This window comes from Natator depressus, chromosome 6, assembly GCF_965152275.1.
Source record: "Natator depressus isolate rNatDep1 chromosome 6, rNatDep2.hap1, whole genome shotgun sequence".
NCBI classification, from domain to species: domain Eukaryota; kingdom Metazoa; phylum Chordata; order Testudines; family Cheloniidae; genus Natator; species Natator depressus.
The window spans coordinates 100,436,546-100,463,922 of record NC_134239.1 but is presented as its reverse complement, the minus strand read 5'-3'; the positions used below and the strand labels follow the sequence as shown (position 1 = coordinate 100,463,922).

The 27,377-nt window shown below is 45.3% G+C and overlaps 1 protein-coding gene across 6 annotated transcripts in view; it reads left to right on the top strand.

The window, feature by feature from the left end:
- Positions 1 to 27,377, top strand: part of TTC7B (tetratricopeptide repeat domain 7B) — a 331,494-nt gene that overhangs the window by 167,568 nt on the left and 136,549 nt on the right. For all 6 annotated transcript variants that reach the window (XM_074956113.1, XM_074956116.1, XM_074956115.1 and 3 more), the window contains 2 exons: positions 14,895 to 14,967; positions 23,888 to 24,048. In XM_074956113.1, the coding sequence (XP_074812214.1) occupies positions 14,895 to 14,967; positions 23,888 to 24,048 (234 nt within the window). The remainder of the gene's footprint in view (positions 1 to 14,894; positions 14,968 to 23,887; positions 24,049 to 27,377) is intronic.

The window sequence follows — 27,377 nt, the reverse complement described above, 5'->3', positions numbered from 1 at the left end:
TCACGAGACAGTGCTACACACCATCTTCACACAGTGGGGGACCTCAGCTACATACCTATTCGCTTCTGAGACAAACCACAAATGCGCCTCGGCTTCCACTCCCAGGACAATGTTCTCCTACTTTCCTGGTTGGACCAACTCAACTATGCCTTTTCTCCACTATTGCTCCTGCTTCGCGTGCCGCACAAGATCCGACAAGACAAAATGACTGTCTTCTCATCGCCCCCTTCTGGCCCAGACAATTCTGGTTCCCCAATCTCCTGCACATGTCATCCACCCACCAATTCCCATCCTGAACTTTCCCAGTCCTCTGACCCATTACAGTGGCAAGATCAAGCATTCCAATTCACATATACTCCACCTCAGGGCTTGGTATTTGGATGAGAATCTAGTCTAGAGCAGACATGCTCCTTGGCTATACAAGACATTCTCTCTAACAGTAGGAAGGATTTCACTAGACAATGTTACCGGACTAAGGGGAGATGTTTTTTGTCTTGGGCACAACATAAAGGGGTTTTACCAGAAGCAGCAGGAATTCCCCTCATCCTAGACTACATTTTATCTTTAGTCATTGGGTCTCACCCTCAGTGCTTTTGAGAGTCCACCTGGTGGCAATTAGCACTTTCCTTCTACCTGTGGAAGGTTACTCTGTTCTTCTTCGAGTAGTGTCCCTCCTGTGAGTGCTCCACTGTAGGTGCATTTACATCCCTATACTGCTGATTGGAGAATTTTGGTAGCAGTATCCATTCGGCCCACACATGCGCTGTCCCCACTTGCCCCACCACAAGGCTAACCAGCGCACTGGGGTGAACCCCCCTCGGTTCCTTCTCAGCCGCCCCTGGCTGGAGAGGGGCCGTTAGCAGTCCATTTGTGATCATTATCTTTAGTCTTTATTAGTATTTTTAGTAGCTAGTTAATCTCCTTCCTTCTTAGTTGTAGATTTTCTTTATTTTCTCTTTAAAAACAAAACACCAAAAAACTTAATTTTCTTCTTCGAGTGATTGCTCATGTGCATTCCACAATAGGTGTGCGTGCTTACCACGTGCACTGGTGCCGGAAATTTTTCCCTTAGCAGTACCTGTAGGGGTGCGCCCCTAGCAACCCCTGGAGTGGAGCTGCTATGGCACAGTATAAGGGGCACTCTGTGCTCCCCCCACCCTCAGTTCCTTCTTCCCTCCAGTGAAGGTGCTTCGGAACTGCTCTGCTCCAGCTCTGCTTTAGCTTCCCTGTTTGGACTTCATTTAGTTCGTAGTTAGTTAGTATCTGTAGTTTAAAAAAGAAAAAAAGAAAGAAGCAGCATAGTTAGAATAGATAAGTGCACCTGGGTCAGGGCATGCCCTGTGCCCCGAGCTTTTAAGTCATGCGACACTTGTAAAAGGCCTATGCCTGTGAGTGATCCGCACACTGACTGTTTACGCTGTCTGGGGGAACCCGGCTCAGCTTCCCTCCGCTGGTGGTACACCCTGGGAGCATGCTCCAAGGGGTCCCGTTGAGGGGCCGGCCTCCGACTTCAGAGTTGGTGTCTCATGCGTTTGGACTTGGGGTGGGGAGCCCATATGGGAAACCTCCAGACCCCAGGTCTGTGGTCCATGCAGGAACTAGACCTGCACATAAATGTCAAAGAGCTCAGGGCAGTCCGTCTAGCCTCTGTGGCCTTTCGCTCGTGCCTAGCAGGCAGGGTAGTCAGGTTTCTCACAGACAACACGGCCTCGATGTTCTCCATCAACTGGCAAGGCAAGGCCCATTCCTCAGCCCTCTGCCAGGAAACCCTCAGGCTGTGGGACTTCTGAATAGCCCACGATTTCAACTTGGAAGCCCACCACTTACCAGACGTCCAAAACTCTCGGGCGGATCAGCTGAGCCGGGACTTCTCTCAGCACGAATGGTCGCTGTGTTGCCGGCACCCAGTGCCGAAAGGCAAAACAACAGCAGGGGTTCGTTACCCGGTGTGCTTCACTGAATAATCACAACGGGGTGGAGAAGCAGAAAAGTTTATTTGCAGCTGCAAACAAGGTACAGGGAGAATAGAATCTCAAATCCTGCACACCAAAGCAGGTCATTACACACACTTTTATATTCCTTAATGCTACTGCACTACACATCAGCCAATTAAAACTTTGCACAAATACTCTGCCTTCCTTATATGGGTTACAACAATGTTTATTTCCTGCAACCTCTAACAAGGATTCCTAGCAACTTAAACACCCAGCACATTCTGTCTGTCCTTGTAGCTATCTCCTATTATCTTTAACTTGGCGTCAGCAAACCTTACACTATAAGGCATTATCTGCGGCTGCAACATTGTTTTAAAAGCAAAAGAGCTTACTCAAACCAGCCAGGCCTGAATTCTATTAAGGGGGGTTGAGAAGAAGCCCTTAGGCTTTCAGCAGGGAGACCTCCTTGACCCTTATGGCCTTCCATCTCCTCGACTTAACTAGTGGCCATGCCCTGGGGTCTCCAACAGCTGCACCCGGAGGTAGTGCACAGGATTTTCCAAACATGGGGCACTCCCCAAGTGGGCCTCTTCGCGACCAGGCAGAACTGCTTGTGTCCTTGTTTCTGCTCCAGGGGAGGACTGGGCACAGGCGCAGTTTCCGTCCTGGTCAGGTCAGCTTTTATATGCTTTTTCCCCGATTCCACTGATCGGCAAGGTCCTGGAAAAGATTAAGATGGACAGGGCTCGCATCCTTCGGATCACCCCAGCGTGGCCCAGACAGCACTGGTACGGGACTCTCACAAGCCTGGCAGTCGCTCCCCATCCCCTTGTGGCCATTGCCAATCCGCCTGGACCTTCTCTCTCAGGACCAAGGTCACCTCCTCCACCCCAACCTAGCAGCCCTCCACCTCACAGCGTGGTTGCTCAATGGTTAGGCCAAGATGAGAGGACATGCTCAGAGGGAGTCCAGCGTGTCCTCCTGGAGAGCAGGAGGCCCTCCACGCATCAGACCTACCTGGCAAAATGGTCTCGGTTTTCCCGGTGGGCTGCTGATTGGGGCGTCTCGTCAGTGGCTTCCCCGCTCCAGTGTATCCTGGATTACCGCCTTCATCGCAGAGCCCAGGGCCTAGCACCCTCATCCGTCAAAGTGCATCTGACAGCATATCGGCCCTCCACCCGCCAGTTCAGAGTCACACGATATTCTCTCGTGCCATGACCAGTCGATTCCTTAAGGGCTTGGATCGCCTTTTTCCTTATATTAGACCCCCAGTCCTTCAGTGGGACCTGAACTTGGTGCTGGCCAGGCTAACAGGACCTCCATTTGAGCCGCTTGCTACATGCTCCTGGTCCCACCTCTCATGGAAAGTGGCCTTTCTTGTGATGATTACCTCTGCTAGGAGGGTCTTGGAGCTTCGGGCCCTGACCTCTGAACCTCTATGCACAGTTTTCCATAAGGATAAGGTCCAGCTCCGCCCACACCCTTTGTTCCTCCCTAAAGTGGTCTCTGCCTATCATATGGGCCGGGACATTTTCTTGCTGGTGCTCTGTCCCAAGCCCCAAACGTCTGGTGAGGAGCGCCGCCTCCACATGCTAGATGTGAGATGGGCTCTGTCCTTTTACCTGGAACATACAAAATCATTCAGGAAGTCTTTGCAACTGTTCATTGCCATGGCTGAAAGCATGAAAGGTCGGCCGATCTCCACCCAGCGGCTCTCCAACTGGATCACTTCATGTATCCGGACTTGTTACGACCTGGCGGGAGTTCTCCCGCCGCCAATTGTGAGGGCGCACTCGACAAGGGCGCAAGCCTCATCGGCTGCCTTTGTGGGTCACGTCCCTATTCAGGACATTTGTAGGGCTGCCACATGGTCATCAGTCCACATGTTCACCTCACATTATGCTATTGTCTCCCAAACGAGGGAGGATGCTGGGTTCCGCAGGGCAGTGCTCTGTCCCGAGTGTCTGTGAACTCCTACCCACCTCCGGCAGATATAGCTTGGAATCACCTATTGTGGAATGCACATGAGCAATCACTCGAAGAAGAAAGACAGTTACCTTTTCAGTAACTGGTGTTCTTCGAGATGTGTTGCTCATGTCTATTCCACATCCTACCCTTCTTCCCCTCTGTCAGAGTTGTCTGGCAAGAAGGAACTGAGGGTGGGGGGAGCGCGCAGCGCCTCTCCAGGGGTCTCTAGGGGTGCTTCCCTACGGATACTGCTCACAGAAAAACTTCCAGCACTGGTGCACGTGGTGAGCACACACACCTATTGTGGAATAGACATGAGCAACACATCTCAAAGAACACCAGTTACGGAAAAGATAGCTGTCTTTTCCCCTTTTGTCAGGGACCCCTTTCCTCAGCAGGGTATGCCAAGCTCACTGGGCTTCAAGAAGTGCCTCTCGTAACGAGGCCATCCCTGTGGCAGATAAACATTGTTGCTGCATGTGCTGCCTCAGGGAAGGCCACATTCCTGAGAAATGTGGTCTCTGTCAACAGCTTAAACCCAGGTCACGAAAGGACAGGGAGCTGTGACAGGATGTACTTGTCCAACACTGATCAAGAAGTGTTGACCCACACTCTGGACGGAGGAGGCCCTGCCCCCTTGCCTCTGCTGGCCAGGCTCCAACTGGAACACCAGTATAAAAGGAAGCAACTCAGCTCAGTCTGGGCTGACTGCTGAGGAGGAATGACGGACCTTGCAGGCTCCAGCCTGGAAGCCCCAGTCCCCGGAAGCCCAAGGTGCTGAGACACAGGAGGAGTCCCAGGTACATGCTGACGCCAAAGGGAGGTTGGAGCTGTTGGGAGCTGCACAGGCCAAGGAACCCAGAGACCCTGAAAACACCCGGACCACTGCATCAGGAGACAGGGTAGAAAGTAGCCCAGGGGGCACTAGCTATTGTGCTTGGTAGTGTCAGCGAGTTTCAGTCAGATCCCTGCTGACTCTTCAATCAGATCTCTGCACTTGTCACTGCCAGGACTTTGGGCTGGGATCCGGTGGAGTACAGAGAGCCCAGGTCCCCTTACCCTGGCCACCACCAACCCCTAGGTGGCGGCCCACTTCCTGAGCTGGTCACGACATCTCTCAGCCATGCGGAGGAGGACAGCCTTATTGACTCTGGCAACTAGGCCGCACACCCTGTGGAGGAGGGCACGCAGGTTGACTCTGGCCACTGGACTATTCTGCCCTGAGGGAAAGGGCAGCCTTGTTGACTTGCGTTGTGAGGCCGTACTGCCCCTAGGGAAAGGGCACGCATATTGACTTTGGCCACCAGTCCACCTAGCCCTGTGAGGAAGGGTGACTGGATAGACTTTGGCCATTAGGCAATACTGCCCTGAGGATAAGGACGGTCAGGCAGACTTAACCACGGGGCTACAACACCCTTGCCCCAAAGGGGGACGGGGTGCACTTGCCCCCGTGACAGGAACTGAGACGGAAAATCATCCTGATGCAGGCAGCCCTTCAGCCTTCCCCAGATCTGCGCCAAGAATCACTGAGAAGGCACAAATCTTCCCCACAGCCCTCAATATTCAGGGACTATGAAACGAAGAAAACAGCCTCGAACCTCTCTTGTAAAGCATCTTAAAAAAGAGCTGTGAGTCCCCAGAATGAGCCCCGAGCTAGCAGAAAAAGATTGCCAGCATGCTTAGTATCGTCAGTCCTGAGACAGTCCAAGCACAATAAATATAGCTCATGAGGGTCTGGAATGGCAGGTACCATGTTGTGCCTAAAAACCTGGTGGGCACAGGGATCGAGCTAATGGTACCAGTGGATAAGGACAGGAGCAGGGAGCGCAGTGTTAAGAAGATGCTGTTGGTTCAAGCTTTACTTTTGGCACCGTCAACTGTGAGCCACCCAGGACCGGAGTGCTCGGTACAGGCAAAATCCGAGACTCCCTCTGTACTGGCATTGGCACTGGGTTGGTCAGCGCAACAGAAGTTGTTGCACTCAAGAGAACTCAAGGTATCTGATATACCAGAGTCTTCCATTCTTGGCACTAGGGCTCTGCTACCGAGTCGTCTCCAGTCACGGGAGTCTTCTCCGGTGCCTTGCCATGCAATTTCATTTTCTAGTGGTGACTTAGACAGTGAGCCAGAGGAGGTCATCTCTCACCACTCCTCTCATGCTCCCTATGGTGCCTGTTATCAAAGGGCTCCTCAATCATACCCTCAGCCTGCTCCTCCACCACCATGATACAGCCAGCCATTGATACCACCATGGGGATCTATCCCACCACCCCAGTGGCCCACTGGGATCCCTGGGTAACATATAGACCTCACACCTCTTGGGCTTCCAGCTTGACTCACCATGAAGTCCCTGAGACATTCTCCCTTGGCCACAGCATCCAGATGTGTCAGCATCCAGACACAAAGAGGAGATCTTTGGAGGAACAGGAGGGTGGATTCGAGGAGGAAGTTACACTGAGAATCAACATCTCTTCCTCCTCTTCAGGCATGGGAGTGATGCCCCCTCCACCTTCCTTACCTGACAATTTCTGGCTTTTCCAGCATTTGGCTAAGAGGGTAGCAGACACCCTACGATACACCTGGAGGAGGTAAAGGACACCCATCACAAACTCCTTGACATCTTACACTCGTTCTCGTTCTTCAGAATAGTCTTCCTCATTAAGGAGGCCCTTCTGGACCCATCCAAGTTATGGCAAACCCCAGCATTGGTGATGCCTACTTACAAATGGTCTAATTAAAAAATATTACATCCCAGCTAGGCAGATGGAATTCCTTTTTCTCCCCCTCCCCTTAATTCTATTGTTGTGGATGCAGTAAATTCCCATGGCCACCAGCACCAAATGAGATACCCTATGATATGGATTGGAAACACCTGGAGCTCTTTGGGAGCTCCTCAGCCACACTCCAATTTAGAATTGCAAATTATCAAACATTAACAGCAAAATATGACTGTCAATTATACAAAGGTCAACACTTTTATTGATCAGCTCCCAGAGTCATACCATGACCAGTTCTGGGCTATTATCCATGAGGGAAAACTAGTGACCAAAACAGCGCTCCAGTCAGCACTCGATGCAGCTGACACAGCAGCCCAGTCCATCTCCACTGCAGTGGTTATGCGATGAGCCTTTTGGTTACACCTATCTGGCTTCCCTAAGGAAGTGCAGATAACTGTAGAAGACCTTCCCTTCGAAGGCACCAAATTGTTTGCTAAAAAGATTGACTCATCCTTCTGGACCATTAAAGATTCCAGGGCTACTCTCTGCTTATTAGGGATCTGTACTCCCAGACAAAAGAGAAAGTTTAGTCAGCAACCTCAACATAAATACCATACTTCACAGTTCCCAACCCAGCGTTTCTAGAAGCCTCAGAGAAAGAAATCCAGATTCTTCAGACATAAGCCATCAGTCCTGCTGCCTTTCATGTCGCAACCATCTACCTCAAAACATCAGTTTTGATGTGTTGGTCGAGGGGTCGACAGACCAATCCCCTCAACTCCTCCAGCTGACCAATCCATCGCAACCATTTGGTTACCAGCTTGCCCCATTCCACAGCACCTGGGAATGGATAACATTAAGACCGATGGGTCCTGGAAGTCATCTGCAATGTGTACTCCATTCACTTTACCGTCCTCCCCAAACACCCTTCCCCCATCCCTCTTCAGGAACTCTTCTCATGAGAGTTTACTACAACAAGAAATAGATCTCTTCTGGGTAGGAGCCGTAGACCCAGTACCTCAACATCTGCGAGGGGGCAAATGTTTTTAGTCTCATTATTTCCTGATACCCAAGAAGAATGGAGGTTGGAGACCCATGCTGGACCTCATGGCTCTGAACAAATTTGTCAAAGCTCAGAAATTCAGGATAGTCACACTAGCAGCGATTATTTCATTTGTGGAACAGGGAGATTGGCTTTCGGTGCTTAACCTGTAGGATGCCTATTTCCACATATCTATCCTACCTTCACACAGACGATTTCTCAGATTTACCCTGGGCCAGGACCACTATCAATACAAAGTACTCCCCTTTGGCTTCTCATCACCTCAGAGAGTATTCTCCAAGGTCCTCTCTATAGTGGCACCTTACCTATGCTCACAGGGGATCATGATCTACCCCTACCTGGATGATTATTTCCTATGAGGCCACTCCTTCAACAAGGCCCGCTGGGTTACCAAAACTGCAGTAGACTTATTCTCGGAACTGGGTCTATAGATCAACATCCAAAAATCAACTTCACCCCTGTACAGCACTTAGAATTCATAGGAGTCGGCCTCATTACAGGCCAGAGCGCTCTGCCTCAGCACAGGTTCCGCACCTTGGCCACACTCAAAGAGACACTACAAAACTGCCCTCAAATATGAGCAGGACACTGCCTCTAAATCCTGGGGGATATGGCGGCAGGCACAGCAGTGATACCTCATGCCAGACTTCATATGCAGTGCCTCCAGATATGGTTCAACAGAGACAGATTAGACAAACCTCTGTCACTACAAACCAAGGTCAGAAATTCCCTGGACTGGTGGAAAAATCCAGCCAGTGTTTGCAAGGGGATCCCCCTTTTCCCAAACTTCCCTGTCATTACTTCTCACCACCGACACATCCGTCATAGGATGGGGTGCACATTTAAACTCTACAACACAAGGCAAATAGTCATCCACGGAAATGTCACTTCACATCAACCTCCTCAGGGCGATCAGGAATGCCTGCGTCCATTTTCTCCCACTGATCAAGGAAACACAAGTGTTTTAACAGACAACATACCATGTATGTACTACATAAATCGGCAGGGTCACTCTTCCTTTGCACAGAAGCACTAAAGTTGTGGAACTGGTGAATTTCCTGCAACATCACATTATCAGCGACCTACCTTCCTGGAGTACAAAACTTGATAGCGGACAGTCTGAGTCACAAATTCCCACATGACCGCAAGTGGGAGATTAACCCAGCAGTGCTTCACGACCTACTCAGGCCGTGGGGGACACCGACCACAGACCTGTTCGCCACTTAACTGAACAAGAACTGTCCATGCTGCTGCTCCAGGCTAGGTACAGGGCAACACTCCTTGGGCGACACTCTCCTTCTGTGGTGGAACAGGGACCTTCTCTATGCCTTTCCCCTGTTCCCCTACTGTTGAAAGTGCAGTTAAAGATAAAAAGAGGGAGAGTGAATGTCATGCTGATTCCTCCTACATGACTGAGACATACTTGGTACCCTTACCTGAAACAACTGGCAACGTGCCTCTGAGAAGGTACAGGAAGGGTTACTGTGCAGTAGAAAATCCACTCCACTACTTCCCTGCAGAAGTGGTCCAGGTTTGGTGTAATTCCCAACAAATCTCCCTGACATCCGCTACTCTCCCAATGGCCCAAAATATGTACTGGCTCTCTTAAAATAAACAAATAAATTAAATAAATAAAATATATCTGGGCTATTACTCAGTTCACTCAAACTTCACCTAGAAGTTATAGTGACATTCCATCAACAAGAAGAGGGATAGTCAGTGCTCTCACATCCAACCACAAAATGATTCTTCGCAGGAATATTAAACCTTTTTCCCAAACCCAGACATCCATCCCCAACATGGGACCTAAACCTCGTGCTAAAAAGCCTGACTAGACGTCCCTTTGAACCCATTGCCACTTGTTCGCTCATATACCTGTCGATGAAGACAGCCTTCCTGGTGGCGATCGCCTCAGCAGGAGAGATCTACGGGTTCAGTGATATTGGCCAGAGACTCTCCCAGATGAGTCTCGAACTGTATTAAACAATGCTGTTAGGTTCGCAATAGAACACCTCCATTCAGTATTCAAACTCACTCCACGAGGTTGGTTTCCTCCTCCGTTTCCTTCCTCGACAATGTCCCTATCTGCGAAATCTGTAGATTGGCAACCTGGGCACATGCGCATACCTTTGCAGCTCATTATCTGATTACCAGAGACTCCGTTTCCAGTGCCATCTTCAGAGATGCGGTCAGTCTGCCCTGCCCTTTATTACCTCACATGGAAGCCTGAGGCGAGTCAGAGTGCATGCTCAGACCAGTGGACACTACTTTTAAGTTCTCTCACTCAGGCACATGGTGCACATGCGTAACCCTCAGTGGAATACAGATAGGGGACCACACATCTCAAAGAACCTTAAGTTACAGGTAAGTAATCTCCTCTTCCCCATGTAGGTTCTTACAGACTGTGATCAAGTCACCGAGTAACCTTCTCTTTCTTAAATTAAATAGATTGAGCTCCTTCAACCTTTTTTTAGTACATCATTTCTCCTGTCACCCATTCTCAATGTGCACTTTCCACTTCCTGGTCCCTCCCTGGGTTCCACAACCATTCCTGCCATCTCCGCAAAGTTCTAAAACTTGACCACCTCTATTTCATAGAATCATAGAAGATTAGGGTTGGAAGAGACCTCAAGAGGTCATCTAGTTCAACCCCCTGCTCAAAGCAGGACCAACACCAACTACCACTAACTAACTTGCCTCCCTGTATCCCCTTGCCTTGCTCTGCTGTCAGCCTGACTCCATATACTCAACTGCTAGTGGCTTGTATGCCATTTCATCCCTGACTTGAATTCCTAACATGACTTGCCTGCCTCTGTGGTTGCCTTCCAAAAGCCAGGGACAGATTGAGACTCTTGACTGAAGCCACTCCTTCCCTGCCCACTACCTAGTTGCAAGTATCTCTTCCTCATCTTACAGCTTGCCATGGAAATCCAAAAGCCGTTAGGAAGCAAGTCTCTGCGAATGATCTGTGTGGTAACTTGCCATTTCCCCAAGGATTAAAGTCTGCAACGTGTACCAAACCTTGGTGGCTCTCTTGATCTGTATTTTACTGCAGTTGTAAATTAATAAAATGTGAACTTCCTAATGGAAATGTTATGTGCCTTGATAAAGCAGAGACGTACCGTTTGATTTTTGTTATTCTTATAATATTTGTCCTAGAAAAGGAGGCACTGTAAATGTTTGGGCTGAAACCCTGTGAAAAATACTGAATAGTAGATGGGGGGTTTACTAGAATTCTTTCTCTGCAATAACATATGAATTCAGACTTCATGAGAAGCTTTGCAGCTTCTTTTCTTACAGCAGCTAACAAGATTCCTGATGGCGTCTTAATTGTACTGTTTCTAAGACTTGTTAGCAGTGAGTAATGTTAGCTGATATTTGAAAACATATCTGGTGTCTGTTCAGTGAGCTCTTACAGATGCACTTTAGCTGTAGAGCGTGGATGGAATTTTAATTTTTGTAGTGATTTGAAGCTTTGAAATTCTTGTGCTAAATAGAGTCATATAAACTACACATGGGGTGCCTTGGAAAATGTTGATTACACCTGCTTCTTTTCCTTCCTTAAAAGCTGTATATTTTGTATTTCTGTATTACCAGTTCGTACTTAAAACATACACTGGGGTGTTCTGTATTTAGCAGTCTGAATGCACAATTTCAGTTTACTTGAAATCAAAATGATATGTCCATTCTATCAACTGGTATTTCTTATTATTAATTTGTACCAAAGTTTTAAATTGACGTATCTTTGGAGTTGTTAGTGAAAACATGAGGGATAGGATTTCAAAATGACAGTGAACAGTTAAAGTAGACTTTAAAGAAACACTTTCAGTATTGCGACCATGATATGGTAACACTGCAGATATGACTGGCTCAAACATCCATGTGAATTCTTGTATAAAATGGATTGACCTTTACAGTGGTTGGAGTTGCTGGACCTTATCAGCATTATAATTTGCTTCCAAGAGAAGGAAGGAAGTAATTTTAGAAAGTTTGGTATTGACTTTTCTGGTAGAGTGAAGTGTCACTTAGAGCTGACATTCATCAGCAGAGATTCATATAGCCCTGCTGGAAATGTGTGTCACTGTGGTTAATAACCTTGCTAGATCAGTTGCTTTCATGACTGAGGCAGCCAACACCATTTAAAAATTGTCACTTCTAAGAATGCTCATTTGCGCTTTTTCCAGAGTGTCTGTACATTTTATTCCATCCCACTTCTTGAAAATAAATTTGGTCTTCAGGAACGGTAGAAGCTGAAATACTTGGTTCACCAACAATACAGGTTATAAGGGCAGCAACTGTGCAGGCTTCACCATACTGCTGTGTCAGATTCTTACCCCTAACCTTTCAGGAAGGAGGGTAGTTACATATGCAATGACCTTTACCTCTACCAAGGTTCAAGGCAGCCAGTTGTGATGCTGGTTGTGGCATTTTAGGTACCGGTCCACAAGTTTTTTTCACAGAGATCATTTTTGTGCAAACAGTACTTGTTTAGATGATTTCTGGAGTGTTTGCTGTAGTACAGATATAATCATTTCACATAAGTCACTGAACAGCTGGTAGATGGTACGGATGGTAACAGTTTTAAGTCACTGCTAGCTAGAGCTGAATTTTTGAACCAGTAACGTACAAGCATAGGTGTAGTTTGACTTTTAGGTTTGTGGGGCAGCTCTAATAAGGCTAACAGGGCCATGCACAGAGAAGGCAAATTCCATGCCTGCCTAAGGCTTACAGTTTGGGGGCAGAGACAACCTGTACCTGCTGATAGTGGGGGTACACAATTTAAAGATGGGGGGGTGATGTGACACCCCCTCCAACACACACACATTGCCTCTGTGTGCAAGAACCTTCCAGCCCCCTGGGCCAAAGCAGCCAATCCTGCCAGCTCCTGGGGGACTGGGGACGCAGGAGCAGGGAGAATGTGCCTCTGGGTTGGGGCCGACCCTAGCCTAGGGGAAAAGGAGGTGGAAAAACTCACAGAAACAACGTCTCCCTCTCCCCCCCCCGGCCAGAGCTCCTGTGCCCTCACATACACCTCAGTGGGAGGAGGTACGCGGGCATTGTCTCTAACTCTCACGAAGGACAGGGAACCAGCTCCCTGTGCCTTCCCCAGCAACCCTACATCCAGCCCAAGGCAGCTGTGCTTTCTCCACCCCACAGGCTGCTACTGCCCTCCCCAGCTGAACTCTCGCAGGCAGTCGCCACATTGCACAGAGGCAGTGACTGAGAGCAGCCACCCTCACCCAGCAGGAGAAGCGGCCCTGTACTACCGCCTCTCCTCCCCACCCAGGACTGGCTGCTGGTGAGAGGGGCCAAGCAAGCAACAAACATGCTGAGGGGGAGGCACAGTGTGAGGAGGACAGACCTCTCCTCCTCCCGCTCCCCGCAGGCCCTGCAAGGGCTGCTCAGCACTCTCAGAAATCGGGGGTGGGGGGCAGTGGCACATGTCCCTGTGTGCCCCTTACCCCATGTATTGCCTTTGTTGGGGGGGGGTGATGCATTCCTTTCTCCCCAAACTACACCTACACCTACAAGTGAATATCTCTGTACCTCATTACTTATTCACTGAGCCATTCAATCTATGTGGGTTTTTTATTTTTGTTTTCTCCTTAAAATGTGAGTGAAATGAGAAATGTCCTCTGACCCTGTTAATGGTCTCCATCTCTCATATGTCACTCTGAGTAGTATCCATCTGGTAGTAAATTTGAAGCCCTCTCCCATTCCTCTGGTTGCTAGAATTTCATTGTGCAGCGACTTGGACATGTTATGGGAAGCCACCAAGCCACTGGAACTGTCTTTCTGCACATTCAGGAAGACAGCTCTGCATCAAGTCATGTGTAGAAGGTTCCCTTCATGATCATAAGGGATAGCAATGTTTTTTCTCTGAAAAAAGAATTCTGACTAGATTTTCTTGGCTTCTTTATTTTATGTCCTATTTGTAATATAACCTTCGTTAGAGAACGCCATCAATTTGAAATGTAGTCTATTTTAAAAGCAAAGTTTAGAAGTTGTGTTAGGTTCTACCCCTACTGCCTTAGTTTTCACCAGACAGTATATGTGTTTTTACATCCACTTATTTTTAACATGCTTTTTCTCTTTTGTTACTATGTTTAAAAAAAATCCCAAACACACAAACTGCAGTGGAAACTGACTCTACAAGAGAAGGAGCAAAATGGTCTATACACAAAATTTTGTCAAATGCACAAAGTAAACAACTTGAAAAAATGGAGAGAAGTATGTTTTTCCTCTAATTTCTTTGTTGTAGTAACCTGTGGTGTTACTTATGATAAATATAGGTAAAAATGTTTCAGACAGAAGAGTGATTTTTTCATTAACTATGTCTCTAATCCTAAAGTGCTGGTGGTATTGGTCCCCTACTTTCTTTTTTGTGTGCTGCAGTAATGTTTGTTTTTAAAAGAAATATTGTTTTCTATTTCTTCTCTCCTTTTAAACATGGGGACTTTTTGAAGCTGGTCTTATCCTGCCCTGTGCTATGGAGGGAAAGGGATGACTGGAAAGTCCCTGCACAGCAGTGAAGCAGGGTACCCTCCTACATTTTTCTTGAGTGCCTGGAGTGGGACATGGCTGACTCATCTGCCTGGTCCCCAGGGAGGTATAGAATACTGGGTTGTTGAGAGTGTGATCAGACTTTTGGATTCTGCAACACTCACTGAAGGGTGTGCAACCATAAGATTCACTCCACTGTACATTCCTTTTCCTTGAGGTCTGGCCTTCAGCAGCATTCTGCCCTGCATCAGTGGGATGGCTCGGGCGCCTGTCATGCAGCTGGAATCTTTCTGCTCATTGTGACTTTAAAGTGCATCAAATTTTTAATGTAAAATAAGATCCCCATAGTTAATTGTGAGAAATTGAGTTCTTAGTGCAAATAACTCTTCCATAGGTGTCTCTGGTATGGACCTGGGATTAGACTTCATCAATGAGAATTCTTACTTTTCACTTCATCCACTTCTAAGATTACACTGAAGGTACATAGTTTGCTTGCACTAAAAGGACTTTATGCAAAACCAAAAGGTGTTTCTGTTTAACCCAGGGTTGCTATGAGCAATGACTATATAACCAATCCAGTGTGGGAGGGACAGAAGACTGGCACATCCTCCTATGTCAAAATACGAATCAATGACAAGTCAAAAAGAGATCTGAATGTGTAGTAGTTAACATGTCTTAATAGACTAACTGTATTTAAATTTTTTTCAGGGCCCACAGTTTGTCTCCAACAGATCATCTCGCAGCATTTTACCTGGCACTGCAGCTTGCCATATCTAGACAGGTTAGTTCTACTTGACAAATATATTAAAACTCCACATTGTGATAGGAAGATAGAAATTCTGACCTGTGTAAATGGACACAGCAATGGTAAACAGCAAACAAAAGAATTCTTGAGTTTTCATAGCCTGGCGCAAGCTGTGTTCACCAATGTATAATATACCATTAAGGAGCATCAGCCATTTTTAACAGGAATATTTTATTATCCTAAGGATTCAATTACGCTTTCTGTGTGCACTCGTTATAAATCCTGATCATCTGTTATATGATTTATATCTGTCCTCGGAGTATTGAATTCTGAACCTAGACATGCTTACTTCCACTTCCTCATTTAATGAATAGATGGTTTCTGCTCTTTCCCTACAGGCGCTGCACTGTGGCTAACATCAATACAGGGAGCATTTCCCTTAAAGTCTATCCGTGTTGCCCTTTAATCCAGTATTCTGCCACAGCATACCCAGCCCTGAGGGTCAGAAGTAGGGGACTAGGAATCAGATTGTTGTACCTCATGGCCATGTAAAAGTGCATGTTCTCTGAATACTTGTGGAAGGTTTGCTTGTTTTAAACAGTACTACGAATATCTTGTTTAAAAAGAAAAGAAAAATCTTATAAAGCTACAGAAAGAGGTGGGAGCTAAGTTCTTAAAATACAACCTGAATTTTGTCCTTGTACAGCTGTTACATTTAAAGGAGCTAGGATTGTATCTTTCGTTGCATTAATTTGGGTAATATATAGCTGCTTTGTATATGTCATTGTAGGCTTTTTCCTGTGTCAAGTTTATTTTAGGAGCTAGATTTGAGCAGAGTAGTTTACATACTCCAGTTGACTACTTTTCATTTCTAATAAACAGCAAAAATATTGAAGCATATACATTAGAGAAGAATGGACTGTCTTATGATATCACAGGTTTCTGTAGCAGGTTATTGTATACTGGCTCTTACTCCCCAGAAATGTAGTAGGGAGAGACTAGAATCAGATGGAAAAGGAACTCCTACAAATAGTGCTGGATAAAATATGGAAAAAAGAAAAGCAAAAAACTATGTTGTTTAAGGGCTTATTGTTGGACTTTGGAGGCTTGGATCGGGAAGTTAAAGGACCTAAAGATCCAGATCCACAAATTAGAAAATGAAAAAATAGGCTGGAGAAGAAAAGAAGATATACAAGGTATATGCAATGCAATCCGATGAGGCGTTTTTGGAGAAAAATAAAAGCTATGAGGAAATAAGGGAGGAACACAACTAGCTTGTAGAACAAGTAGCAAACTTACAGGACGAGTTGTGCAGATACCAGTGTGACATTATTGACATAAACTGTGACCGTATAGATCATTGTTGCAACCAGGATCCTATTGTTGCACCAGTTCTTGTACAGAGGAGGCCAAGTGGAGTGTCTATGGGAAGGTTGTAGTTTGCTCGTTATGATTAAGCTGTCTGTATGTGTGTATCATTTTTGTATTCAAAGTTATCAATATTGGCTATGTACTTGTTTGATTCTAAGTAGCCTCAGTGAAGCATTCGGTCAGCTACTTGAGAAAGGACTATTCTCAGTAAGTGCCCAATCCAAGAAACACTTAACTGACGATGGACTTTGGGAGATGGCAGTCCGCATCTGAACTTTCCTGGGAATGTTCAAACTAACGTGTAAACAATGGCGTCAGCCTGCAAAAAGCTGAATCATTCATAGACGTATGACTTGCCCAGGTGACTGCAAACTCCATCTTGTTGAGGGGATTTTACACAGCAGAACAAAGGGATTTCCACCCACAAGAGAGAGAGACTATATAAGGCCCTGGAAACCCCTCCATTTTGTCTTCAGCTGGCTCAAAAGATAGCCTCTCCACCCCAAAGAGATGCCTGAAAGAAACTGGAACAAAGGACAGTAACTACGGGGGTGTGAGTGATTGCTGAACCCAGACTGGGGAAGGAGTCTTGTCTGTCAAAGAAGCTTCTTGGAACATCTCTGAGGGTGAGATTTTCCTGCATTTAGTTTCCTACTGTACTAGGCTTAGGCTTGCGTGGTTTTGTTTTATTTTGCTTGGTAATTTACTTTGTTCTGTCTGTTATTACTTGGAACCACTTAAATCCTACTTTTTATGCTTAATGAAATCACTTTTTGCTTATTAATTGACCCAGAGCAGGTAATTAATTCCTAGGGGAGCAAAGAGTTGTGCATATCTCTCTATCAGTGTTATAGAGGGTGAACAATTTATGAGTTTACCCTGTATAAGCTTTATACAGAGTAAAACGGATTTATTTGGGGTTTGGACCCCATTGGGAACTGGGTATCTGGGTGTTGGAGAGAGGAGCACTTCTTAAGCTGTTTTCAGTTAAGCCTGCAGCTTTTGGGGGACATGGTTCAGACCTGGGTCTGTGTTTGCAGCAGGCTAGCATGTCTGGCTCAACAAGACAGAGTACTGAAGTCCCAAGCTGCCGCGGAAAACGGGCTCAGAGGTAGTCTCAGCACATCAGGTGGCAGTCCCAAGGGGGTGTCTGTGACCCAACCCATCACAGTGGCATAGTTGGCAGGATCTGTGCACAGCTGATTGCTTTGAAACACTGTAGTGATTTTAAGTGAGTTTTCGGTGTGGTGGCTGGAGAACAGACAAAGTGGTTACTGGTTTGTTGTTTTCTGTTTGTTTATTTTGGGTGAGGGAAATAGGCACAAGAAAGCAGGAAAATGGCTACCAGTGAGGCAGCTACAAAACTAGAGCTGGCCAGACTGGAAGCAGAAGAGAAGGCAAAGGACCATGAGTTTCAATTGAGGCTCAGCGAAGCAGAGACAGTCAAGGAGGAAGCTGCTCACAAAAGAGCCATGGAAACCCAGAGGCTAGCCCTGGAGTTAAAAGACAGAGAAATACAGGCCCAGATTGAGGCCCAGAAGCATGAACTGACTGTTATGGAGTGGAAGAGACAAAACCCTTCAGCAGCTGGCTCCACTTCCCCAAAAATCTACAAATGGGAGTGACTGTCCGTAGTATGATGAATCCAGTGGTACTGCCAAATATTTCATCACCTGAGAGACTGTGTACCCTCCATGCAATTCCTGATGATCAAAAAATGACTATGTTAATGGCAAAATTGACTGGAAGAGCTCTGGACATATTCAACAAGATGCCTATTGATGATGCTTCAAACTATGGTAATTTAAGGAACTGGTTTTGAAACAGTTTCAGATAACACCTGAAATCTACAGGGTTAAATTCAGGAGTCTTAAGAGGGGATCTGGATTGAGTAATGTGGCTTATGTAAATGAAATGAGAGATTTGTTAGATAAGTGGGTGAGGGGAAAAGGCATTACAAGCTTTGAAGGAATGTGTGATTAGTTACTAAGGAACAATTCCTGAATATATGCAGTGATGATGTAAAACAGTATTTGTGGGACAAAAAGGTGGATGCAGTGGGTGGATTGGCTGAGTTTGCAGACTCTTTTAAGCAGTCACAAGCTGCAATTAAACATAAACCACTGGCAGAGGGGTACAGGGTTGGTGGAAAGCAGAATCACCTTTTTTACCCCTGGGAAAAAGGAGGGTGGGCGTTCACCTCCCCATTCCCCTGTTACTCATCCCAAATCTCCTGTACAAGCAGAGGAGCCCAAGAGGTGCTATCGTAAGTCCACTGAGCACCTGAGGAATAAATGTCCTTGGCTGAGTTGGAACAGGCAGCAAGTAACACATGAAACTGCTGTTTCTCAGGGCACAGGGGTATCCCAGGCTAATGCCTCTTTCCACACAGGATTTGTAAAGGTTCCTTCTACACAACCAAACAGTGAGCATATGCATGCTGTTAAACTTAATGTCAAAGTAGTCCAAGGATGGAGGGACACGGGTGCAGAAATTTCTGTGATCAGGAGGGACCTGATCCATGAGAAGGATTTGTTGCCAAGGAAAATGGCAGAATTAGGACTGGTGGGAGGTTACAAAGTCCTTGCACCTTTAGCTAAGGTACACATGGAAAATGGTGATTTGCAGGCTGAGCTGACTGTTGCAACAGTGGCACACAATTCTGCACCATTTCTACTGGGGAATTATTTCTTTGATGTGGCAGAATCTGTCCCAGGGTTAGTTAGCAGCAAGAAGGAATCTTGCACTGAAAGCTGCAGAGGGGAGGGTGAAGCCACATGTTCTGCTGGGGAAATAAGAGAGTGTCTCTTTAATTCCTCTGTAACAGTGGAAAATGCAGCTTTGGGGGAAGGGGCGGTAGAAAGCAGTTCCTTTAGCCCTGGGGCTAAAGGCAAGTCCCTGCGGGAGGGGCTGGATAGAGCCAGCTCCTGTCCCGTGATCATCTCCCTGAGGGAGGGGAATGTCCAACCTTGTAACAAGGAGGCCATCCCAGCTGCTGATTGCCAGGAAGTTGCAAGTCAGCAGGGGACAGGTCCTGACCTGGGGTGCACCGAGACATGTACCCAGGAGATGGAAGTTGGGGTCCTGATGACTGCTGCGGTGGGAATGGACCCAAGAACTCTGTAGCTGGATGCAAGCCCAACCTGAGGGAAAGTGTGTGGCGGGGGGGAATTTCGCTTATGAAGGGTCTGTCATAGCTGGTAGCTGTGATCCCACAGCTGAACCGGTGTCACCTTCCCTTTTGGGGGACACAGGAGTGTCTGACCCAGAGGGGAGCCCAGAGAGGGAAGTCCAGACGGAAGATGAGGGGAAACGGGAGGGTCTGCTCACCTTTCTAGGGAGACTTTTTCCTAGGAGGAGGGTGAAAAAATCTGTGTCTAAAATGCCAGACCCCTCTCCTGTGGATCAGGTTTAAAGGGAAGTATGGGGTTCAGATCTCCTGGAGGGAGAGTCCACCCAGCTGACCTGTTGGGAGCAGAGAGTGAGGTAACCAAGGGAATCTTACTGATCCAAAGCACTCCATTAAAAAATGTTATTCCTGTTACCCTTGTAAAAGATAACATGGTCTCTTCAAGGCTGGGGGGAGAAACACTTTGCATTTGGGAAGCTTCACAAGGGAGTGGGGTCCAACCAAAAGAAATTCCAGAGGGCGGGGCCACAGGCAGGCATGATTGCAGTGCACCCTTTCCCTGCCAAAGCCTCAAACACATGCCTGAATTGAAAGCCCTCTCCAAAGAGGCAGAATAATCTGTATTAGAGCACCTACCATGGTACACAAAGGCATTGGGAAATGCAATAGACTCTAAACAAGCTAAATTGAGTGAACAAAGCCTGTCCACCATAGATTTGCTGTTAATCTTGTGTCTTTTGCTACTTCATCTATGGGTCAAAACAAAGAAGTTAATACTAATGGTAAACCCTTTAAAGATGTGTGACATACCTGATTTGTGGAAAAAACTTTTGTACGTGGTAGGGATGGTGACCAGACAGTCCCACAAGCATGTTGTTTTTCAGCATATACCTGTAAACAGGCTGGAAGCTTGGCACAGCAGCAAAAGCATAACAGGCCTACGCTGCTGTGTGGCAGGGGAAACTGAGGCACACCACCTCACGGCATTAGTGGCTAAATGCCAGGACTCCTACACTTTAACCGAAGTTGCTATCTGCATACTGTTAGCAATACTGCACCCCAGTATGTTTTCAGGGACCAGGAACCCAGAACTTTGCGAGGACACCCATGAATGACATCATAGGGCTTAAAGGTACTGGGAGGGTGTGTGACCGAAGACAGAAGGATTTTACATGTACTGCCTCCGCCATGGACAGTGTCCAAGACTCTGGCAGTAAATTCAGGAGGAGGGTGTGTTGTTATTGACATAAACTGTGATCGTATAGATCATTGTTGCAACCAGGGTCCTATTGTTGCGCCAGTTCTTGTACAGAGGAGACCAAGTGGGGTGTCTATGGGAAGGTTATAGCTTGCTGGTTATGACTATGCTGGCTGTATGTGTGTATCATTTTTGTATTCAAAGTTATCAATATTGGCTATGTACTTGTTTGATTCTAAGTAGCCTCAGTGAAGCATTCGGTCAGCTACTTGAGAAAGGACTATTCTCAGTAAGTGCCCAATCCAAGAAACACTTAACTGACGATGGACTTTGGGAGATGACAATCCACATCTGTGCTTTCTTGGGAACGTTCAAACTAACATGTAAACAATGGCGTCAGCCTGCAAAAAGTTGAATCGTTCATAGATGTGCGACTTGCCCAGGTGACTGCAAACTCCATCTTGTTGAGGGGATTTTACACAGCAGAACAAAGGGATTTCCACCCACAAGAGAGAGACTATATAAGGCCCTGGAAACCTCTCCATTTTGTCTTCAGCTGGCTTAAAAGATAGCCTCTCCACCCCAAAGAGATGCCTGAAAGAAACTGGAACAAAGGACAGTAACTACGGGGGTGTGAGTGATTGCTGAACCAGACTGGGGAAGGAGTCTTGTCTGTCAAAGAAGCTTCTTGGAACATCTCTGAGGGTGAGATTTTCCTGCATTTAGTTTCCTACTGTACTAGGCTTAGGCTTGCGTGGTTTTGTTTTATTTTGCTTAGTAATTTACTTTGTTCTGTCTGTTATTACTTGGAACCACTTAAATCCTACTTTTTATGCTTAATGAAATCACTTTTTGCTTATTAATTGACCCAGAGCAGGTAATTAATTCCTAGGGGAGCAAAGAGCTGTGCATATCTCTCTATCAGTGTTATAGAGGGTGAACAATTTATGAGTTTACCCTGTATAAGCTTTATACAGAGTAAAACGGATTTATTTGGGGTTTGGACCCCATTGGGAACTGGGTATCTGGGTGTTGGAGAGAGGAGCACTTCTTAAGCTGTTTTCAGTTAAGCCTGCAGCTTTTGGGGGACATGGTTCAGACCTGGGTCTGTGTTTGCAGCAGGCTAGCATGTCTGGCTCAACAAGACAGAGTACTGAAGTCTCAAGCTGCCGCGGAAAACAGGCTCAGAGGTAGTCTCAGCACATCAGGTGGCAGTTCCAAGGTGGTCTCTGTCACAACCAGCATAATGCAAGGCAGGACCCAGAAGCGTTTCCCGCCGTTTTCAGTGTAGCTATGGGATGTATCTGTGCTCCGGGGCCTGTGCAAGTTGCTACTGCTCCCCTGCTTTTGACACTGCTAAAACAAGATACTTGCAGTCTGAGTTGAATAATATATCCAGAGGATTTGGGCATGCCCCCGACCACCTGCTCCAACTATAGTTCAGGTAAAAAGGGAAGGGAACGACAGTGGAAGGATTGTTACTGAAACTCGTAACCTCTTCATCCAGGAGTTGGAATCCCTTGTTACGGATTGGGGACCCCCTCCATGGAACAGGTGGAATGGGTTCACTCATAGGTTTACGAAAAGAAGAGCCTTGAAAAAGATTAACCACTTAATTAAGCAGGTTTGGGATAGGTTATGGCAGAGGTCTTTGGGGCGTTTATGGTTGCAGGTTATAGGTCATACTGTTGACGACTCAAATTTAAGGGCACAGTTGGCATGAGTGCTGTATAACTTAAGATTAGCTCAAGCGGAAGCATTTGATGTCAAGCTCCTCCTGGAGGAGGAGCTAACAAATCGTGAGCTAGCAGATCACCTCCTTTGGAGGTGGAATCTGTGAGAGCATAATGTGTGTAATATACTAGCAAGAGGAGAACAAGCGAGTATTGAAATGGCATGAATGGTGCTTCCCCAGAACGCAAGGAATATCTTGCAATTCAACCCTGATCCCAATAATTTGGCCAGTTTCTTAGCCAGAACCGAGTGCTGGTTGGGGTTAAATAAATCAGCAGTGTCAGTAGCTGAAATGAATTTTTCCAAGTGGAATCTGGCCCCAAGGGCAAGGGATTCTGGGTGAGGGACGAGGAGATCAGAACATGGAAGACTATGGGTGCCATTTTGGCAGCTTGAAAAAGGGAAGCAGCAAGTGGAGGATGAAGTAAAAAAATGGAAAGCTCTGCAGGGGTTTCCACCTGCTGAGAAGGCTCATCCAGTGAACTCCCAATAGGGTTTCCAGACTCCTGCACCTCAGCTGTTCTTCATACCTCCCCTTTCACAGGATGGCTGGGGACACCCCCATGGTAAAAACCACTATATCGGAATTGGAAAAGAACATGTTAGTAAATAGCCATGGAACAAAAGATTAGGGACAATACTGTACAGGCAGCAGAAATACATTGGTGGGCTGTACCAGAGAAGGTGAGCTTGCACCCCCTGGGTTGTACTTGGAGCCTGATATTAATGGTAGTTCAAATGATTACAACTACTGTTGTCCTGAGAATGTGTTGCTGGGTAATAAACTTCAAAAAGCACAAAAAAAACCCCCAAAATGTAATGGAAATACAACAAATGTTTAAAAATATTGAAAAAATATTTTAAAAAACTGAAAGGTGGAATGTCGGTCTGGTTTGACATGAGTAATTAAACATGGCGGAGGCCTCATTTCTTGGAAGACAGGATTAGGGAAGTAAATAAATGAGCAGGCTGAAAACAGTTTGTGTAACTAAATTTGGAAAATGGCTGAGTCAACTGAGAGACAGAATGTCTGAACTAGCTAAGGTAAGGGGAGGGAACACCTAGGGAACCATTTGCAAAGAACAAGATAACAATGGACAAGATATGCTGAAAATGTAAAGGTGAGCTAAAGAGTAGGTTGAATGTGGCCAGTGCTTAGACAGAGCATGCTGTACAAGAATTGGTTCCTACCAAATATTTGGTAATCCTAAAATTTGTAATGCAATGTATAGTAAATGCAATGAGATGTGTAGATGTATATAAAGGCTGTATATACATGTGTAGAGTATATACACAGCTGCTACTCTGAAACCTATCTCATTTCAGAGGTTGATTTATTACTTTGGAGCTTTTAATGTTCACTGTAAAATGTCAAGTCTGCTTGTATGTTTCTGGTTAGTATTTTATGGGAGCCTATACAGCTTTGCATAATTTCTACGACTTTGAATGTTTACATACATGCAGTGAAATTATAGCAAGTGGTATCTCTCATAATAACTCTTCTCAGCATTTTTTTTACTCAGATACCAGAAGCTTTGGGTTATGTTCGTCAGGCTCTTCAACTTCAAGGAGATGATGCCAACTCTTTGCATCTCCTTGCACTCTTGCTGTCAGCCCAGAAACATTATCATGATGCTTTGAATATAATTGACATGGCCTTGAGTGAATATCCAGAGAACTTTATGTGAGTACTTTCAGTGCGTCTATTTCCATATACCCTATTGCCCAGCTCCTGAATTTTGTTGTACAGTAGTAGGCTCCCTATCTCACTAATGGTATGAGAGGTTATTTCTGAAGATTGCAATCTTTTTTATTTTAGCTTTATTTTTTCTCCAGTGCATTGTAATTATTTTCTAATACCAAGCTGTTTCTTAGCATTTTAGGCTTTTTTAAATGTTGGAAAATGGTTTCAAACAACTGCCTTTTTTGTATTATTCCATATGCTGGTTATTTGTTTTCAAAATTTCCCACTTACCATGTTTTACAATATTCTCCTGGGTTGTATATTTTTGTGTAGCAACCTAAAAAAGCTTATATGATACTTTAACACACACAAAAATGTAGTTTCATAATGTTGTGCTCTAAGGATAAAAATCCACTAATGCGTTTATTGTATAACAGTTGCTGTGCTACTTTGTCTGTGTTTAATGGCCAGTCATCAGGAATCAACAGGTGCATAGTTAAACAACTGAAGTGGAAGAAGCACAAATTTTGTGGAAGGTTCTTTATCATATTAAAAACCATTCATTTTTTGTTGTGAATACTTGTGTTTTGCTTGGGACACACACAGGCACCACAGTTTCCTTCGTTATTGGATGATGTACCTTAAATATAGTTGCATTTCATAATTCTGTAAAGATGCATTTAAATTCAGTATAAAATTAGTATATATTTCAGTGGAACCCACAATATGGTCAAAAGTTTCAGCGTGAAATCGTAGCACTACTGAAGTCAATGGCAAAACTCCCATTGACTTCAGTGAGACCAGCAATGTTTTATTCTGATAAGGAAGTTTCAGTGTCAGATACTCCAGGTTATGATCCCCAGCATTTTAAACATCTGAAACTTAAGTTGCTGACAATTTAACATTAATTCAAATCTTTTTAAAAGGAAAGTAATTTATTCATATATATTAGTCTTTATCAGATGCACATTTAACAGATATGATAGAAATAGAATTTTCAGTTTAAAATATAAACTATTTTAAACTAATATATAACTTTGCGGCAATAAAAAAAAATCTATCAGTGTTTTGAACCAGTAGGAGAGAACAGACTTACCTCAATTAAAAACTGTTTCCTAACAACATAAAACTGCTGTCACCAAGGTTTCTAACAACCTTTTCCTGGCCAGATCACAGGGTCTGTATTTCATCCTCATGGATCTCATCACAGCTTTTGACCCTCCTTTTTGAAATCTGACCCCTTGAAGCTTTTGACTTTGTGCCTGCTGCTTGTAAGACTCCCCATACTTGTTTCTTTGGGTGGGCCCCTTCTCTGTGTAATCTGCTCCTCTCCTGGTTTCAGCTTCCATCTTTATGCTGGCGGCTCTCATATATACTACTCAACTCCTCATCCATCTGCTTCTGTCCAGTCTCACATCTGTCTTGTTCTCTGATGGCTAGTCTGGAATGACTCACTGTCCGCTTAAACTTAACATTGCCAAAGCTGAACTCCTCCTCTTCCCTCCCAACTCCTTCATTCTCATTTGCTGTTGACAATTCTGCTATCCTCCCAGTTATTCCATCGCCCCATAAATTAGAGGGTCATCTTTGACTCATCCCTCTCTTACCCTAAACATCCAGGCTGTTTCCAAAGTTTGCCACTTATCCCTGCATGAGTCGTCCTCTTTCAGTTCAGACCACAAAATCACTCATCTAAACCCTTATCCTCTCCCATCTTGTTTACTGACCTCCCTTACACCCAGGTCACCTCCCACTCCATGTTAAATCCATACAAAGCACAGTTGGTAAAATCACCTTCATCCCTCCGACCAGGTACCACATCAACCTCACCTCTCCCTGATCTCTCCAGTGACTCCCACTGTTGAACTGCATCACTTCAAGTCTTTGTGCACTTGACTTCAAAGGCCCTTCACAGCAATATGCCACCCTACTTGTGCAATATTGTCACCTACTGTGTCATCTCTTGCGGCCTCTGTTCACAATTTCAGCATCATCTATCCATTTCTCAGATTTGTACACAAACATATCGGTGCCTTCTCCAATTCTCTTCTCAAGAACCACAAAATGTTAACAAAAATTTTGAAAGATATTAAACCTCATACTTCAGGTCTTGAGACAGTCTTTAACTACTGAGTGAGGAGGTTGTTTGCATCTTCTTTTGAAGCATCCGGTACTTGCTACTGTCAGAGATAGGGTACTGGACTAGGGTATGATCCAGTATGGCAATTCCTTTATTCCTATAAAAGTACGTTTCAGAATATGTCTGTGGGTTTTCCAAATTGAAGGGGAAAAAAAGATAAAGCCATAGTTTACATTGAATCTTGAGCCTAAACCTAGCTCCACACTAATTCCAACACACTAAAGAATAAGGAAAAATCTTTTATCCTTAATTTAGGACAAGATTATGGTTTTAAGTCACTGACCACATTATGCGGTACAGGTCCCTTGATGGAAAACATAGTTGGACAGATCAGGGGAGTCACTGGATGAATTCTTATTGGGCTAGAATTCCTGAAGAGTCTTTGGGAGAGGGGGGAAAGGAAGTGAGTGCAGACATTGGAGTGGGAAATCTGCCAGCCTCTGAAAAAGAATGAATGTGAAATTACTCTCCCTGTGCTGGTACAGCTGTGGCCCTCTTTACTCCCTTTTTGGGTGGATAATCTGCTCTGCAGCATACCCCATTAGGTTATGGCTGGCCCCTGCAAGGAGTTCAAGGGATAGTGGAGACCCCTTATTTTCTCTCTTCTCCCTTGGGCTGCCACAATTTGGCCCATAATTTAAACGTGGTATTGAATTCTCCATATTATTACATTATTTTCTACAGGGATTTATCAGCAAAGCCTCAATTATATGATCAGATCTTATACTACATATTTGATTTGTAAAACATCATGTAAAAAATATTTGAAATTTTTTTATTTTACAAAAGTGCTTTGGATATAAACTGACTCTATTTTCCCTTTCTGCAACTGCTGACAGATGACATAACCTCATTTCCTCTCCCCAACCACCTGAGAGAAGAGATCCCTTTATATCATCTCAAAAGTTGCTAATTTTCAGTATGTTCAAACATTCCTTGATTCATTCTATGTTCTTTAGTATTTAATTGGTTTCTTTGTACATTTCAATTGTTTTCTACTTTTTCTCTGGAGATGCAGGCCAGGATAATCAGTACCTTGTTCTGAATCTTAGTAAATTAAATAATATGAAGCTTCTGAGTCTCCTTGTCGCTGCATATCAGAGACTCCCCTATCAAAGTATCATTTAAAACTTTTTTGCGTTTGTGATAAATGAAGTGCGTGTGTGGGGGCGGGGAGTAGCTCCCTTTG